At 55.1% G+C, this 17,597-nt stretch overlaps 1 protein-coding gene across 2 annotated transcripts; it reads left to right on the top strand.

The window, feature by feature from the left end:
- Positions 1–4,418: 4,418 nt before the first annotated feature.
- On the top strand, positions 4,419–17,054 carry IMPDH2 (inosine monophosphate dehydrogenase 2). 2 transcript variants are annotated; one of them, XM_080350806.1, is made up of 14 exons: positions 4,419–4,588; positions 4,674–4,722; positions 5,228–5,329; positions 6,141–6,215; positions 6,676–6,882; positions 8,933–9,020; positions 9,604–9,803; positions 10,863–10,953; positions 11,665–11,760; positions 15,392–15,535; positions 15,669–15,813; positions 15,898–16,041; positions 16,424–16,507; positions 16,794–17,054. In XM_080350806.1, the coding sequence occupies exons 1-14, from the start codon at positions 4,491–4,493 to the stop codon at positions 16,813–16,815; spliced, it is 1,545 nt and encodes a 514-aa protein (XP_080206932.1). In that variant the 5' UTR covers positions 4,419–4,490; the 3' UTR covers positions 16,816–17,054. The 2 variants fall into 2 exon arrangements, with proteins under 2 accessions (XP_080206932.1, XP_080206933.1); XM_080350807.1 differs by lacking the exon at positions 6,141–6,215.
- The last annotated feature ends 543 nt before the right edge of the window (positions 17,055–17,597 follow it).

Genomic DNA, 17,597 nt, shown 5'->3' with positions numbered 1-17,597 from the left:
ATTGATCTCTAAATAAATAAAGCTGAGAACAGGCAAGCTAGAGACCCTGCGTTGTTGGTTTCAAACTATGCCCATCTTGTCTCTGTGGTATGAAAGGAACCACGGAAAGCAGAGCATGACTGACAGTGGTAAAGCCCCTCACATTCTGAAGTGACACTCGTGTACTGTCTCTTGACACTAATAGCATTGCTTCCTTAAGGAATCTTGTAGCCTCTCACACACTTGTCTGCATAACCATTAGATTTCCATTTACTTTCAAGAGTTCAAGCATTTCTTGTAAGTGGTGCTGGCTGGAGCAGCAGAGAGCAGCCCAGAGAGTGGCTCTTCACTCCTGTCTAGAGTGGTGAGTAAAGGGAACAGTCTAAGTAACTTAGCAGGGCTCTCATCTGTCAGGTGCTTCACCCCTGGAGATCTGGGTTTTAGATGGGAGACAAGGTCTGAAGTAGTTCCTGAACTGTTCTGCCTTGGAGCAATGAAAAGAGACTTAATCTGATCCCTAAATAAGAATCTTCTTCTGCACCATTGATCCTTGGGCAGAAATTAAGCCAGTCTGGTTCTCAGCTGCACCGGGGCTGCTCTCTGCCTTGGTGTACGCAGACTGGATTGGGCTGTCTTCAGCCTCCCGTGCTGCTGTAAGAACAGATGCAAAAGTGGTAGAAAAGAGCTGACATTCTCATTGCTCATCCTCTTGCTGGTCGCTGACTGACTGCACAGTCCAACTAAACTGCGTTCTCATCCAAGTTTAATAGTGACTTACTTGCAATTAGTGTTTGGACTTGTAAATCACTGTTAAAGTGGGATATAAACTGTCTTCCACCCTAGATGGGGCTTTTCTCCCAATCTTATTGCTGGGGCTGCTCCTCCCAAGTACTACAGAGACTGTACCTTATCCTGTTGTTTTAGCCTGTTCCATTTCACTGGTGCCAATGCATAGGAAAGAGCTCTTGTCTGCTCGAGCATCTTCCTACCTTAGGGAGCATCTCAAATCTTCTTCCAGAAGTCTCACTGACCTGCTGCCCCACAATCTCTGAGGTGATCGCTGTGACCTCTACTTCTCGGTTCCCTTCATTGTGCAGCTGCAGCTCAGCTCTCAGCGCTGTGGTCGCTTTCCCTGTGTAACCTTGTGCATGGCAGCTGTGTTTGCCGGCTTCTCTGTTCTTGTTTGAGTTCACCAGAATGGGGAGGCAGATCGAACTCACTCACAGCAGCAATAAACCGCACCTAGAACTTGAGAGGGAACTGCAGGAGAGAACAAGGTGGAGGGGATGTCTTGGAAAGGCAGGGTCCTGTTGCAGCCCAGAGCCTCGCTTGATCATGAGTGTGCAGCCTATATGCAAAATACGTCTTGTCTGTCCCTCCCGTGTTGACCCTGGTCTAAACAGCACATGTGATTGGCATCCTGCAAAGTGACCTTCAGAACTCTCCAGTAGCTTTGCCCCGTGAGTAACTCACACTACAAATCATTTTAAAGAGATGCACTCAACTATTTTTTTAATTTAATTTTACTCTTATATTCTCTGCTCTTTGTAATCTGCTTGGAAATAAAATGTTTTTCCCTGCAGCCTCTGTTGTAGTCTGTTTGAGAACCATTAAACTTCGCCTGGTGTTGCTGTTGGAACAGAAGCCAACTTGCCTGTTTACTGCTGTACTCTGGCGTAATGGCCGAGATCGGTGTGCGCCTCCCCGAGAGGCTTTGCAAACCTTTGTTAGCGCTGCCCTTATTTAAAAGAAAGGGTAGAGAGACCTGTTAAACTGATCTAGGTCTGGCACGCCGCCACGCGATCTGCTGATCCCGTGACAGGTAATGCTGACTCGGGAGTGCGTGTCCTTGGCAGGCGGTGTTTCTGAACCCTGCCTCCGGGATAAGTGTCTTGGTGCCCTTACTGGTTTTGGTGGTGTGAGCCTAGGTGCTTTATTTACTGCAAATGATGGTGATTTTCTTACCACTCCTTCGCCCAAGCAAACTGCAAACAATGGGAAATCAGTGTCTGGGTAGGTGAAATCAACTCTTAGCTGAGAATCAACCCAGGAATTATGTAAAGGAGTAAACCCAGGGTGAACTGCAGTCTTTTGTAGCAGACTGTCGGGGAACAAGAACTGATACTCTGAGAGCATAGCATACAACAACCGCTGTTAATGTGTGGCTGTAGGAAGATGGTGTTGATGTTGGCGTTCACAGTAATAGCAACAGGATCACTCCCAGTCTCTTGGCTTACAGTTTTAAGTGCCATTGTGGATCCTTATTGCTGGCTTTTAAACAGGGACACCTTAGTTATGTGAGAGCCACACGTACCCTTCCTCGTGGCAAAGGGAACATCCCTGCGCTGAGGCATGCGCCTTCCTTTCCCAGCACAAAAAAACCTCCCATCTGATGGGAAACAACTGCAACGTAGAAACTGCAACCTCTGTTCTGTGTGGATTAATGCTGCTGAGAGCAAACCAGCCACTCGAGTCCTGCTTCTATCCATAGCACGGGTCACGCGTTTGGGGTCTTTTACCCCACCGTGTAAAAGTCAACATTAGCATCTGCCAAAGACTGGCTTAACTGGTCTCACTCTAAACTCCATTCTATCTTTTGAAGAACCTAATTCAGACCAAAACATGTCAATCCAAACCAGAGGCTTGAACGTGACAAATGACCCTCACAGCACACAAGGGCCATCTGCTCCCCCAGTACTCAGGAGACACAGACCTCTCTGTTCTGATTTCCTGTGTCCTGTAGCTGGATAACACGAGTGGCACATTTTCTCAAAGCTACTTGCTGATCTTTGGACAGAGATGTAATCTACTGCAGGAAGATGGTTGGTACAGGAACACCATTGTTGAGTTCCCTGAACGTGTTAGTGTTAAATAGTGCGTTGCCTTGGAGAGCCCATCATACAAGAGCAGGGTGAGGTCCTCTCATTTCCCTGCTGCTCTGAGGCCACATCTGATATATCACAAGCAAACCAGCTGTCAGAGGAGGAGGTTATTCTGAGGCTGCAGTACAGGAACTTTTCCTGATGCTCAAATGGAGTGGGACATGTCATCCTGGAAGCAGCCGGTCGCTGGTTCCTGCAGCTCTCCTCTACAGCGGATCTGTGTTTGTGCCCGTTCTTCAGGCACAGTCCTCCTGCTCCTGCCACTGCCCTTCTCCAAAATCCTCCAGCCATCCTCCGCGGTGCTGGCAGGACAGTGCCAGCCTGTGACCCCACAGTGTGCAGCACAGTGCAGCTCCTCAGCGTGTGTGTGCAGCCTGGCACGGCGGCTCAGGGAGGAGAGGGCTTGGGTGAGCTGAGACCAGCTTGGATCCTCCCGGCGGCACATCTGCCTTGGCGCTATCCCCTCTTCCCCCAGTGCCTTTCATTCCCCTCCTGCGCTGGACTGTCGCTTCTTGACTTCCATCCTTCTTGTGGGTCACTTTGCCTTACAAAGGTCGCTCCTGGAATTTGGGTGGCATCTTCCAGCTCTGCACCCACCACTGATCCAATGAGCACATTCTCATCCTTCTTCTGAAGCTGTTGGAGTATCTGGTGTTGAACTCAACACCCAACTGCCAGGCCCCACGGGCAGCATCTTCTGATGCAAGTCACCCATCATTTGTCTTTTTTAGGTTGTTTTCTAAGCGCGTGTCACACCGCATGGGTCGTACTTGTGTCTGCGAAGACGGGGAGTGTCACACAGAGCTGTACCTGCAGTTCACAGACTCACAGACTGGTTGGGGTTGAAGGGACCTCAGGAGATCACCCAGTCCAACCTCCCTGCTAATGCGGGGTCAGCAGAGCAGATCACACAGGGTCACATCCAGGTGGGTTTGAATGTCTCCAGAGGAGACTCCACACCCGCTCTGGGCAGCCTGGGCCAGGCTCTGGCACCTCAAAGTAAAGAAGTTTCTTCTCATAATCAGATGGAACCTCCTACACTTCAGTCTGTGCCCGTTGCCCCTCATCCTGTCATTGGGCACCACTGAACAGGGTCTGGTCCATCCTCTGACACCCACCCTGGAGATATTTGGGAACATTGATCAGATCCCCTCTCAGCTTCTCTTATCCAGGCTGAACAGCCCCAGCTCTCTCCTTATTGCTTCCTTCCTATACATTCAACTACCTTCCTATGCATTGAACTATTTTCCTATGTATTGAACTGCCTTCTTACGCATTAAACTGTCTTCCTGTACACTGAACTACCATTCCTATACATTGAACTGCCTCCCTATACACTGAACTACCCGCTTGAATTCAGCAAACAGGCAGCCCCGGGCTGGGCAGGTGACAGGTCCGTCCGTGGCGGGGACACCCGCACGACCGGCGGTGCCCGGTGCGCTCTCGGGCGGGTCTGGGCGGTGCGAGGTGCCCGGTGCGGGGTGCCCGGTGCGGGGTGCCCGGGGCCCCGCCCCTTCCGGCGGCCGCTGTGGCTGGGCGGGCCCGGGCTGAGCCCTGGCGGCCGCCGTCGGGGCGCGCGTGCGCTCGGGGGCGCGCGTGCGGTGCGGCGGGCACGCGTTGGCCGGCGCCATGGCGGACTACCTGATCAGCGGCGGCACCGGCTACGTGCCCGACGACGGGCTGACGGCGCAGCAGCTCTTCAGCTGCGGCGATGGGCTCACCTACAAGTGAGTACCGGCGGCGGGGCCGGGCCGGGCCGGGGGCGCGGGGCCGGGCCCGTCACTCACTCGTCTCCCCTCGTTCCCCCTTCAGCGATTTCCTCATCCTCCCGGGGTACATCGACTTCACGGCGGACCAGGTGGTGAGTGGCCGGGCCGGGGGGGGCGGGCTGGGGGCCGGGGGGGGCGGGCTGTGGGCCGGGGGGAGCGGGCCGGGGGGAGCGGGCTGTGGGCCGGGGGGAGCGGGCTGTGGGCCGGGGGCAGCGGGCTGTGGGCCGGGAGCAGCGGGCTGTGGGCCGGGAGCAGCGGGCTGGGGGCCGGGGGGAGCGGGCTGGGGGCCGGGGGGAGCGGGCTGGGGGCCGGGGGGAGCGGACTGGGGGCCGGGGGGAGCGGACTGGGGGCCGGGGGGAGCGGGCTGGGGGCCGGAGGGGCGGGCTGGGGGCCGGGGCCGGGGCCGGGGGGAGCGGGCTGGGGGCCGGGGGCAGCGGGCTGGGGGCCGGGGGGAGCGGGCTAGGGGCCGGGGGGGCGGGCTGGGGGCCGGAGCCGGGGCCGGGAGGAGCGGGCTGGGGGCCGGGGCCGGGGCCGGGGGGAGCGGGCTGGGGGCCGGGGCCGGGGCCGCCGCTCACCCGCCGCCCTCCTCCCCGCCAGGACCTGACCTCGGCGCTGACCAAGCGGATCACGCTGAAAACGCCGCTGGTCTCCTCCCCCATGGACACGGTCACCGAGGCGGGCATGGCCATCGCCATGGCGGTGAGTGCGGCCGGGGTGCGGGGCACAGGCCCTCAGAGCCCCCCTGCACCCCCGCGGGGTGAGGACGTGTCTCCCCGGGGCTTCTCGAGGCAGCGGGCGGGGGGGCCTGTGCCACCCAAAGCAGCGGGGTGGGGGGTGTCCCCATGTGCTCGGGGAGACGCCCCTGCAGTGCTGGTCTGGCTCTGGGTCCTCAGCACAGGCAACATGGACCTGCTGGAGAGGGGCCAGAGGAACAGCTGGAACAGCTCTGCTGGGAGGACAGGCTGAGAGAGCTGGGGTGTTCAGCTGGAGAACAGAAGCTCCGGGGAGACCTTATGGCAGCCTTTCCATACTTAAAAGGAGACAATAAGAAAGATGGGGACAGACTTTTTAGCAGGGCCTGTTGCGATAGGACAAGGGTTGATGCTTTTGTACTAAAGGAGGGAGATTCAGAGCAGACCTGAAGAAGAAATTTTCTACCCTGAGGGTGGTGAGAGCCTGGCCCAGGTTGGGCAGAGAGGTGGTGGATGAACCATCCCTGGAGACATCCCAGGCCAGGCTGGACAGGGCTCTGAGCAACCTGAGCTGGTGAAGATGTCCCTGCTCATGGCAGCGGGGGCACTGGGGGAGCTGGGAAGGTCCCTTCAACCCAAACTATTCTGTGATTCTAAGAGGTGTCTGTGGGCAGGCACCCCACCCATCCCCCACTTTGCTGCACTGGCTCCCTGAGGGTGGCCTGTGTGGTCCAGCTGTCCCTGCTCAGCTGCTGGATCCGGCCAGTGAAGGGCCAGGCAGGTTTTGCAGGGACTTACAGACACCTTTGTGTTACCAGCTCACCGGGGGAATTGGGTTCATCCACCACAACTGCACCCCGGAGTTCCAGGCCAATGAAGTGCGGAAGGTGAAGGTGAGTGTCTGGAGTGGTGGCAACAAACGGCACTCGCAGTGCGCGTGGTGGAGGTGGGCACCAGGGTTCCACCCTGCTGAAGGAGCTGTGAGAGGAGACCATTCAAGCGTGCCAGACATTGGTGTTTCAGAGCAGCGGTGCTGCCGCGGTTGCCTGCACAAACCTCTGGTTGTGTGTTAGGTGCTGTCACAGCCTGGGATGTGAGAACTGCCAGGCCTCCTGGTGTGGGAGTATCCCCCGTAATTTCAGAAAGGAGATTAAGCCTGGGAACTCCTGGGAATCTCACCCTACTTGGGCAAGCCTTGGTGCTGGTTTGGAGTCACCCTGTTGGTGAGCACGTGGCCAGGCTGGGTGGTCACAGACCTTTGTGAGTGGCTGCAGTAACCACAAGGCACATGCCCCAATTCTCCAGAGTCTGGCGGTGCCGCTAAGCCTGTCCGCTGAATCTCCTTCATTTCAGAAATATGAGCAAGGATTCATCACAGACCCCGTGGTGCTGAGCCCTAACGACCGAGTGCGAGACGTGTTTGAAGCGAAAGCTCGTCACGGATTCTGTGGGATTCCCATCACGGACAATGGGAAGATGGGGGGCAAGCTGGTCGGGATCATCTCATCTCGAGATATTGATTTCCTGAAGGAGTCGGAGCACGACTTGCCTCTCGGCGAGGTGAGAAGCGCTCGTGAGCACCCGATGGGTGCAAGTGTTGTGTTAGGAAGCGGCGTGGCTTGTGATGAGGAGAAGGGCGATTGCTTGGCTGTGAGATGTTGCGCCAGTGGGAGGGAGCAGCTCCACCTTAGCGCTGCGGGTCCGTCATTAACTATTTCCAGGGGAGGGCGTCTCGTTCCTTTACGCTCTCTCTGTGACTCCTGCAGTGCAGATACAAGAGTGTGGCCGTGCAGTTAGCATCTGCATGGCTCCTCCTGCGGCGTTACCTTTCAGTGCTGTAGAAGCCGTCCTCTCTGCAGCTGGTGGTCTCCCCTGCTTCAGTAATTAATTCCCCGTGTTCCTGGCTGCTGCTGTGGCCCCGTGTGCTGGCACTGGCCAGGGCTGCAGCAGACGCGCTGTGCCCAGCCAGCCCTCCAAGTGCTGGGCTGCCTTTTCTGGGCTACCTTTCCCTGTGTGCCTCATCTTGGCTACTTGCTCTTTAAGATAACACCCTAAACTTGGAGACCGGCAGTTCAGCCTTTATAACGCCACACCATCAAACTCCCCTTGTACAGGAGAACGTTCTCTGCGGTGGTGACGCTGATTCCCGTTGGTTCTGGCGTTCCCGTTACACCGTGTAACCATAGCTCTGCGGCACTGTCAGGTTACACCACCACTGCCTCAGCCAGCCGCTGCTCTTGACTCACGGCTATTTTTAGCTCTTGCTGACCAAACCCGGTATCACATGCTCATCCCTGTTTCGTTTGAAATCGCCTATAAATACCTGTAACAAGAATCTTAAAACAAGAGTAGGTCACTAAAGTGCACATGGCCCTTTGAAGTGCCCATTCAGAGGAGCCAGATAAGAATCTCCTCTCATCCTTTTTGTGAATTGTTCAGCAGCACAGAGTCAGGAGTTTGGTGCTTGCCTCTGTCACCAGGCAAGGCTGGGGAAACAAGTGGTTTGTTGCCATCCAGTTAAACACGCAGGTCTCCTGCAGCTCGAGAAGTTCATGGATCCCGCAGGCTTAGGGAGTGTGTTGGGATGTGTCTGTGATTCCTCAGGCTTTTCCTGAGGTGTGGCTTCTGTCACAGACAGGATTTTGGGTGGATGCAGGCGGGGTGAACCTCTTTCCTGAAGCAAAATGTCTGTTCTTATGGTATAAATAGCTAAATCATTCCCTTTTATTTGTGTGCAACTAATCTACCTTCGTTTAGAGAGCGATCCCTTGTAGCTTTGCCTGTCCTTTTCAAGTAACATTTTTGAGAACATCCCACATGAACTTTGTGATTGCAGAACGCTGCGGGTGGCGAGGGACCTCCAGGGCACTTTGCATGGGGCTGTGTCTGTGTCTCCAAGGATGGAGATCTCGCTGCCTCCCTGGGCTGCTCTTCCAGTGCTTGACCACTGTCATGATGAAAGCATTTTTTCTGTGTACCACATCAGATGTTTCCATGTTCCAGCTTGTGCCCGTTGCCCCTTGCCTGCCCGCTGTGTTTTGGTGCTTGTTTGCCACAGTGAGCGTGGGTGAGCATGTTTGTTTGGATTGAAGCGACCTCTTTGCCCTGTTGACCTTGCCAGCAGCAGCAGTGGGTTATTCTGGGCAGAGCACTTCCAGAGCCCGTGCGCTGGGGATCGCTGCCTGAAAACAAGCTCGAGGGGGTAGTGTTTCTGCCAGAGCAGCATGGGACTCTGGAGGTGTCTCCAGCCCTTATTTGCCTGTGCTCTATTAAAAGGGAGGGCTGTTTGGGTGACATCCCAAACAAGGGTCATCTGAGAGTCGTCCCTCACTTCTAGGTGCTCTCCCTCGGCTTGCTGAGGCCCTCTACCATCTCCTGTTTTCACTACACTGATGGGCTTAGCGATCGATGGCCACTGCTTGTGTGGGGACAGCACATTGGAGGCTGTTCCTGTGTGTTTCTGGAGGCGTGTTGCTGTGCTGTGGTCTCCTTTGTCTGGAGATACTCCCATGCCAGTGCTGCGGAGCGTTTCACGTGGGCAGAGAGGTTCGGTATTTTCAGATCAGCGCGAAGGAGTTCTTGTGACTTTTTATCTTCTCCCTCCCACTAGATTATGACAAAGCGCGAGGATCTTGTTGTGGCCCCGGCTGGTGTAATGTTGAAAGAAGCGAATGAAATTCTGCAAAGGAGTAAAAAAGGTACCCGCAGACGTCTGCGATGCGAGGGAGAGCTGTGGAATCTGGGCTTGGAGCAGCGGTGGGTGGATGTGGGCGCACATCCGTGTGCGGGTGGAACGTGGGAGGAACACACTGCGTTCCAGCACGAGGGGACAGTGTGTGGAGAGTGCCCGCAGCCCTCTGCCAGGGTACAGAGTTCACATGCGTTCATCTCAAATCTGTTTGAAGCTGAGGGATTCTTGGCAGCTTAGGAGCTGAAAAGCACCCGGCTGACCAGCCATGTATCTTCACATTTTAGCAGTTGATTCAGCTCTGCCAGGGTTTGGTAGTTTGACTTTTAACAGTGTTGAGGCTCCAACTGTTAATAAATATGCACTTTTTTCTGTGGTCAGTGTGACAATACTGAGTCCTTTTCCAGTCCTGCAAACTATTTGCTCTGTTTCCCGAGCCAGGGCAGCTGGCATCTGTGGTCAAGCAAGATTTGATAACGCACCTCATGAGTCTTCCCCTTGTACCATCTGCTGCCTGCTTGATGCTCCTGGTCTGCCGCTGAGGTCTTTCTCCTACAGAAATCTGCAGTAACGTTCTTTCTCTTTGTTTCAAGGCAAGCTGCCAATAGTTAATGAAGATGACGAGCTGGTGGCTATAATTGCCCGCACTGATCTCAAGAAGAACCGGGACTACCCTCTGGCTTCTAAGGATTCCAAGAAGCAGCTGCTCTGTGGTGCCGCTATTGGGACTCACGAAGATGACAAGTACCGACTGGACCTGCTGGTGCAGGCCGGTGTAGATGTGGTCGTGCTGGTGAGACACCCGCCAGCATCACACTGGCCTGGAGGGTTTGGGTGGGCTAAGGATCCCGTTGGGGTGAACCTCCCTGACAGTGGGGCAGCTGCACAACACTCACTGTCTTCGTTACAGGCCCTTTTGTGTTAGAATACAGCAGTTTGTTGACCTCTCTGTCTCGTTCAGGTTGGAATCCTCAAATAAGAGCGATTCCTCTTGCCTGGGAACTTATTTGACCTCAAGGGATTATGTTGGGTGCATCGAAGCCCTGAAGGCTGAGAAGAGAAACATTGCCAGTTAATACAGAATCTACAAATGCTTCTTGCAGCCTGCAGCTGTCCTCTCTGATGTCCCTGACTAGTTTTGAATATTTGGCTTTTTACAGTTTCCCTTCAGCTATTTGCTGTTTGTTACTGTTATTCTCTTAACCTCCTGATGTTCAGGAATGGTCAGCCCAGAGCTGCTCTGCTTGTCTCCCCTTCTGGCCTGTAAGCTTTTGGGTACAGCAGTCACTGTCCAAATTCACATGTTATTTACTCATTGATTGTTGGCTTGTGAGTCCGCCGTGCTGTGAGGGCGCAGCTGAGCAGCCCTGCGGCTGGAAACATTTAACAGACACCACGAGTCAGCCTGAGCACTCACTGGTTGACATCTGGTATTTCTGCTGCACAGCAGGAGCGATACATCCCCCCGCCAGCCCTTCTGAATTTCATGAGGAACAATCACCCTTTCACCTGTGCTTGGAGACAGGGCTGACGGTGTCCTGGTGGTAGGACCAGATGGTTCTTACCTGCAGCCAGATGTGCTGCTTGTTGCCTACTGTAGAAGCCGCAGGGTTTAAATGTGAAGGATATTTCTGAAGTCTTTATGATAAACTGCCTTGCCTAGGGAAGGTACGTTACTGTCTTGGCAGCAGCTTCTCCTCTGCTTCTGTCCTCAACTTGGGGTCATTCTGCCCACTTGGGCACGGCAGCAGAGACCCCAAGAAGCAAGAGCAAAGATCTGGAGCTCTTCTGGAGCTGTATTTGTAATCTGTTGCAGAAATTCTGGTTGAAATTTGTTTTCTTTCCGTTGCAGGATTCCTCTCAGGGGAACTCCATCTTCCAGATCAATATGATAAAATATATTAAGGAGAAATATCCCAGCCTGCAAGTTATTGGAGGAAACGGTAGGCTTGCCATGAAGACCGTTCTTGTCTTTAAAGTATGTTTGCTGTTTAGACATAGAGGGAACTGCAGGGATGTGGATGAAATGATCCTCCCTGGTAGATGTGTGTGAAGTTGAAATGGTTTCCTCTGGCTTGTGGAACAGAACAGGACCACTCTGCAGACGCAGGGCGTTCCCAGCTGCTGCTACAGCTGAAAGTATTTTGAAACCTTCGTTTTGCAGCACAGTGTGCTGCCGTCCTCTGTAGTTCATTACACATTAGCTTCTTTTACACACCAGTTTACAATTTTGGATAATAATAATAATGAATATTGTTTAATCTGATAGAAATTTTCCCTGCCTCCGGGCAGCAGAGCTCAGCAGTCCTTGTCTTATCTGGCCAGTGTGTCACTGGTGCTGCTGTGAGCCTGTGCTCTGCCCTCGCTACCTGGTGTGGCCCTTGGCACCGTGTGGTGACCTCTGCTCCCTCAGCATTTGTGTGTCAGTATGTTGCAGGGCAGCCTAAAGGACCAGTGTCACCTTGCCCGCTGGGGACAGCTGGGGTAGAAACTCACTGCTGCTTTTGCAGATATGCCCAGTGGCAGCGAACAGCCAGGCCTGGCTCCAGCACGGGTGTACGGCTGGTGCCCTGGGCGGGGGAAATGACCAGGGCAGAGCTGCATCATGCACAAATCTGCTTGTCTCTCTTCAAACCAGTTTCTGCTCCCCACAGTTGTGACGGCGGCTCAGGCCAAGAACCTCATTGACGCAGGGGTCGATGCCCTGAGAGTCGGGATGGGCAGCGGCTCCATTTGCATCACGCAGGAAGGTGAGAGAGATCAGCTGTCTCCTAAATAAGCTGAAGACATCTGTTCAGTAGAGGTTCCCTACTGAAAAGTGGCACAGCCGGGATGGATATCTCCTGGTATAAGGGCAGAGTCCAACAGCAAAGCTGATTTTCACCCCCTTGGTCCAGGATGTTCTCATCACCTGGCTCAAACCTTTGGGGCAGCAGCAGCAGCAAAGGCATTTCCCAGTACTGACCGGGACTGAGTAGAGCAGCTGTGGCACACACGGCTTTGCCCGAGAGGAGCCACCGGCGCGGTGTGGGATGGGGCTGGCGGCCAGTGCTGCAGGGAAAGGGGCTTTACCGGATCCCTAGAGCTGCGGGTGATGTGCACCGGGCTGTCTGTGCTCCCCTTCCCTCTGGCAGCGGCATGCGTGATGCTTGAGAGTTGGTCTGTTGGGCTTGGTGCCTTTCTGCAGTTCCCAGGCTGAAATGGGACTTCTGGCCGTTGTCTCTGCAGTTAGCTGGAGCTCGTGCGGGGCAGAGGCTGTGTCACCCTTAGATGAAAGACAGAGAGGGGTGTCCCCAGGGCCTGGAGAGAGGCTGCCTTGAGGACAGGCTCAGTCCTCGCGTTTTGAACCCGGCAGGTGAGGTGCAGAGAGGTGGTGTGAGGTCCTGCAGCAAATGAATGCAACACCTCTCTGCGTTGCCCCACAGTCCTTGTGGGAGGCAGCAAGAGCGGGGCTGATGGCTGAAGGTGCTGTGTTAGCTCTGATTCCAGCCTGGAGCAGCCCAGCGGTCCTGCTGTGCCCGCCGAGGGAGCGCTGGGTGTGGGGCATTTCCCAGACAGGCTGGTCTGTCTCAGGTGACCTTTCTAGGGAGGTTACGGTGTCTTTGGGCTGACGCTTCCATGGCCAGAGCAGAACCGGGACACACGTGTCCTACTCGGGCTCTGCGGCAGAGGACCTGCTGAGCTGTGCTCCGTTCTGCAGCGGGGTGAACGTCTCCAGAGGTGCTTCTCCCAGTTGCCACGGGAGGTGGGGTTGGGTGCTGGCTTTGGGGAAGGAACAGAGCAGAGGTAGAATGTGGCGCTTTCACAGGAGGTGTGGTTGCAAAGCTCTTAGCCGCAGCTCCACAGGGTTTTGTCCCTCTTAGGGCAAGAACTCTGGCCTTTGGGATGGGGAGTCATTTCTCTGGATGGCTGCTGGGGTAGGGCGAGCATGTGCTGTGCACAGCCAGGCCTGGCTGGCTTAGACCTGGCCTCTGGCTTGGCTTAGGCTAGGAAGGGTTTGCAAAGTCAGCTCTGTCCCACACCGTATGCTCTGCCTAGTAGCCGATCACTGCTGGGGTCCTTTGTTCTGCTGCTGTTCTTCTGTCTCTAAAATGTGTGTGTTTGTTTTTGTTTAGCTGCTCCAAAGATCCCTCCAGACCTAAAGTCCCACAGCCCCAAATGCCCTTCTACTGTCACGGGCACCTATAGTAAGTCACTTGCCCTGTTCCCAACCCTAATTATGTGTCTTGAAGCAGGACCCTGATTTGGCTGCACATGGCCCTACTGCTTGTTTGAGAATAATTTAGCTGTAGATGCACTTGGGGTTTTGTGGCTTTGGATACTGGTTTTTAATCTGAAATGGAAGCTGAGAAGCCTTTCTGAATTCCCAAAGCAGAGTATGAACTGTCAAAGCTGAAGGCCCTCAGGCTTGTCCACCCTCCACTCCAAAATCCAGTTCAGGAGCCTAACTAAGCTCTCTGGGTGTGTTTCTTGGAGCTCCAGCTGGGCACAGCTCCGCTGATCCGGTGCTGGGAGGTGATGCCAGAGCTGTCCTCCATCCTGCTCCAAATCTGGCCCCAGTTGTGGGGAAGTTGTGCACTGGTTAAGCTTCACTTGAAGCTGTCTCCCTTGGGTCACAGAGGGATGTAACTGCGTACGGCCGCCTCAGCAGCTGTGTAGCAGAACCACATCTTTCCCCACTGACACCTGTGGGGAGAAAGGGCCCTTCCCCTGCCCAGCACAGGGTGCAGCGGTATCTGCTCTGCACTTCTCTGATGCTACCAGATCAAGCAGCCACCCAAGCCTTGGGTTTTGCCCTTCCTCCTAGTTGTGAGACACCTCAAAGGGAAAAAGGTTTATGTTGAAGATCCCGGAAGGTTTTCTCTAGCAGGTGATCTTGTAGGGCCACCTTTTGCAGATACGCTAAAAAAACAAAAGGACAAACCCTCACCCAGACCACCCGGTGTGTGTTGTGCTCTGGACCCTGCTTTGGAAGCCTGCACTCTGAAGCTGTGGCGCTGGGTCAGTTGGGACTGTGATGCTCCCAGGGGCCCTGAGCCAAGCTGTTCCTTAAAGGGCTGGTCTCCGGGGTTGTTCTTGTGAAGTTTCTACAGCTCCTGCACTGCCTACAGCACAACTCCATAGAGCCTGGACTCTGAACCCTCCAAAATCAGTTGCTTCTCTCCACAGAGCTCTTCCCTTGCAGCGTTTTGCAGCCGCAACGTGGCCTTTAGCAGTGTGGTACCGAGCGAGACCATCTCTTTAAGACTAATGGCATTCATATTCTAGCTGGCAGACTCTCCCTGGTTGGCTGAGCCCTAGCTGAACGCTGACTTTTGTTCGGTTAAAATTGGTTCTTTCATGATCTCAGCCTGGAGTCTGGCTTCCCTCTCTCAGCAGCTGCTGCTGAGCGCTGCGAGTGGAACAACTGCAGACTCCGGGCTCGGCAAACCTGTGCCAGGGCTGCGCGCTGCCAGCAGGCTGAACCACACCTGGAGTTCACGCTCCAAAGTACTAATCCTGCATGGACATAATCTTATCCGGTGTGTCAGACTAACCATGACTGGAGAAAAGGCTTCCCGTTAATTGTGGGGAAGGGAAGGCTCCCTAAGAGAAGCTTATCTCGGCGTACTTGCATGCCTGCGGCTGACAAATGTGTTAAAAGATGTGCCCTGTGCTGGTTTTCCCTCGCACAGTAGGAAGCCTCTAACTGCTACTGACTGGGACGAGCAGGTAAATCCAAAGCTAATAACTCCCTTCCCATGGGGCAGCTAAACTTGACAGAATCCTTGCGGTGTTGCAGGGCAGGCACATAAATTATTTCCTGTAAGCCATCAAATTATCTTGCCTGTTTCATTTTTCCACTGTTGCATGTGTGTGTGTGTGTAAATGTGTGTGTATATATATATAGATATGTATATATATATGTCTATACGTATATATACATCCCTGCTCTCTCCCAGCCAGCTGCCTTTCTGTGCAAGAAGCACATTGTACAGCTGGTGGGTATATAGAGAGGGGTCTGGCATCGAGCGCTGGGACATGGCTACATGCCAGGGATGCTCTGCAGAGGGGCTTTTGGGGGCTGCTCTGCTTCCTTCCCGAGCTCCCCACGCATCTGCTGTGCGCCAGGACGAGCCGTGAGACTCGTCTGATCCCAGGCGTCGGGTCAAAAACCTCTGTCCCAAGGTCACCCACAGCTTTTTGGAGTCAAGGGCCGTCAGGATGTCCCAGCAGCACCTCCTGGGCATCCCCTTCTCTTGCAACTCAGCCCTAGGGAAGGAGCATCCAAGGGATTTGTGTGTTCCCGGGTGCTGGAGCATGTGTGTGCTGGGGTCTGCTGGGGAGAGAACGCGCTGCTGCGGAGGGGCTGACCTGCCGCTGCCCTCTCCCTGCCCGCAGTGCTGGCATGCGGCCGCCCCCAGGCCACAGCAGTCTACAAGGTCTCCGAATACGCCAGGAGGTTCGGCGTCCCCGTGATTGCAGACGGAGGGATCCAGACGGTTGGGCACATCGCAAAGGCTCTGGCGCTCGGGGCCTCCACAGGTGGGTGGTGTTCATACAGTGTTCTGTTCTGGGCAGGAGGGCATGGGGGGGGCACCCAGCATAACGCTGCACCCAGGGACCCTGAGGGTTTTGTGGCTGCTGACATGCTGTTCTTGGTGATCTCTTGTGCCAGTGATGATGGGCTCGCTCCTGGCTGCCACCACGGAGGCCCCAGGCGAGTACTTCTTCTCGGATGGAATTAGGCTGAAGAAATACCGTGGCATGGGCTCACTAGATGCCATGGACAAGAATTTGGGCAGCCAGAACAGGTATTTCAGGTAAGAGATGGTGCTTTGGGGCAGCAGACCAAGCTTTTGGGGCTTCTGTGATTCACAGACTTCTTTGGTTGTGCTCCCATGCAGTGAGACAGACAAAATCAAAGTGGCCCAGGGGGTCTCCGGCGCAGTGCAGGACAAAGGCTCTATTCACAAGTTCATTCCATACCTGATTGCTGGGATTCAGCATTCCTGCCAGGATATTGGTGCCAAGAGCCTGACCCAAGTCCGGTGAGTGCCTCCCCTCATTTGTACTCAGGTCGGGTGCTGGTGCTGCCATTTGGGGTCTCTGGGCAAGCCGTGTCTGTGCTGCAACATGTTCTGCATGGTCTGGTCTCGCTGTAGCCTTCTCCCCTCAACTCCAGCAGGCACCGTGGCAAAGATTTGCCAGTCCCAGGGATGCGGGAGCACAGTCTCTTGTTGCATATTCAGCTGGCTGAGCTTCAAGCATCAGGCTTACCTTCCTCTGCCTGGCTCTTGAGAGCACAGCAAAGCCCATTCTGGCCACAGCTGGGGGAACCAGCGTCCCTGTTCCAGCTGCTCCCGCTAAGTATGTGCCAGAGCTCTGCCTTCTGGCCCTGGCTGGCAGGTGACAGGTGTCCTTCCCCCTCAGAGCCATGATGTACTCGGGAGAGCTGAAGTTTGAGAAGAGGACGACATCTGCCCAGGTGGAAGGAGGGGTGCACGGCCTCCACTCGTAAGTGCTTTGGGCAGAACCTTTGTCACCCTGGGGCGGGCGTGTGGAAGTGCAGCCGTCCCGTGCCTCAGCTGCTGTGCCGTGGGCTGGGCGTGCTGCTGGCATCAACTGTCACTGTGCAGCTGTGCTGAGCCGCAGCAGGTTGTCTGGCCTGGGCCACCTCTCACTGCCAGTGTGCCAGGGCTTGTCCCCACCGCAGGCCAGGAGCTGTTCTGACCCGTCTTTGGTCTGTGGGTGAGTTGGGTCAGTAAAAGTTCTCTCCCTCTACTTGCTGCTCCCCTCACAGGTACGAGAAGCGCCTCTTCTGAAGTAGGTCTGTCTGTGTCTGTCATCGTGTCCCTCAGCCCTGTGCCACCCCGTGTGGGAGCTGCTCTTGCTGCAGAAGTGCCATTACTCTGTGGGCTGCCTGGAGCTCCCCGTGTCCCTTGGCTATTTCATTGCCACCAGAGAGGGCCCACCTGCCGCCCAGGAGCAGCGATCCTGGGCTGGTGCCTGGAGCCCTGCGCGCGTTGGCCGTGTTTTACAATAAAAGAGGAAAAGATGTGCAGTTGGTGTCAGCCCAGAGCCCCTCTTCCTTCTGTACTGCCCTGGTTCTCTTGCCTTGGCTCTGTCCTTTGCTTCCTGCACCCTCAGGGACACTGTGTGTGAGAGGGGACAGCCCCAATTTTACAGGGCTGTTAGCTATTGCCGGGAGCTGCCAAACCCAGGAGCAGCTGTGCTGACACAGGAGCCTGTACCTGTGCCAGCTGCTGCAATAAGCACGAAGGTGTTTGTGTACGTGTGTGCACACCCACCTCCACGCCCCTGGAAACGCTCTGCAGCTGTTTACGCACACCAGCCCCTTTGACCTGTATTCTCCCATGTGTGGGGAGAATTCTTCCTTTTCTTTCTTCCCTAAACATCTGATACTGTCCCCACGTCCCCCTGCAGCCCCTGCTTGGGTGGTGCGGGTGGCACAGATCACTTGTCCAGGCTTCACGTACAGTTCGTTCACCACACTGCCCGTGGACAATGACGTTGGAAGGGCACAGGCGTACAAAGGAGCTGGCACTTGTGTTTCTGGATGTATAAGCAATGCAAAGCCCCCTGG

This window comes from Nesoenas mayeri (genome assembly GCF_963082525.1).
Source record: "Nesoenas mayeri genome assembly, chromosome: 10".
Classification (NCBI taxonomy): domain Eukaryota; kingdom Metazoa; phylum Chordata; class Aves; order Columbiformes; family Columbidae; genus Nesoenas; species Nesoenas mayeri.
This window is presented reverse-complemented; position numbering and strand designations above follow the sequence as displayed.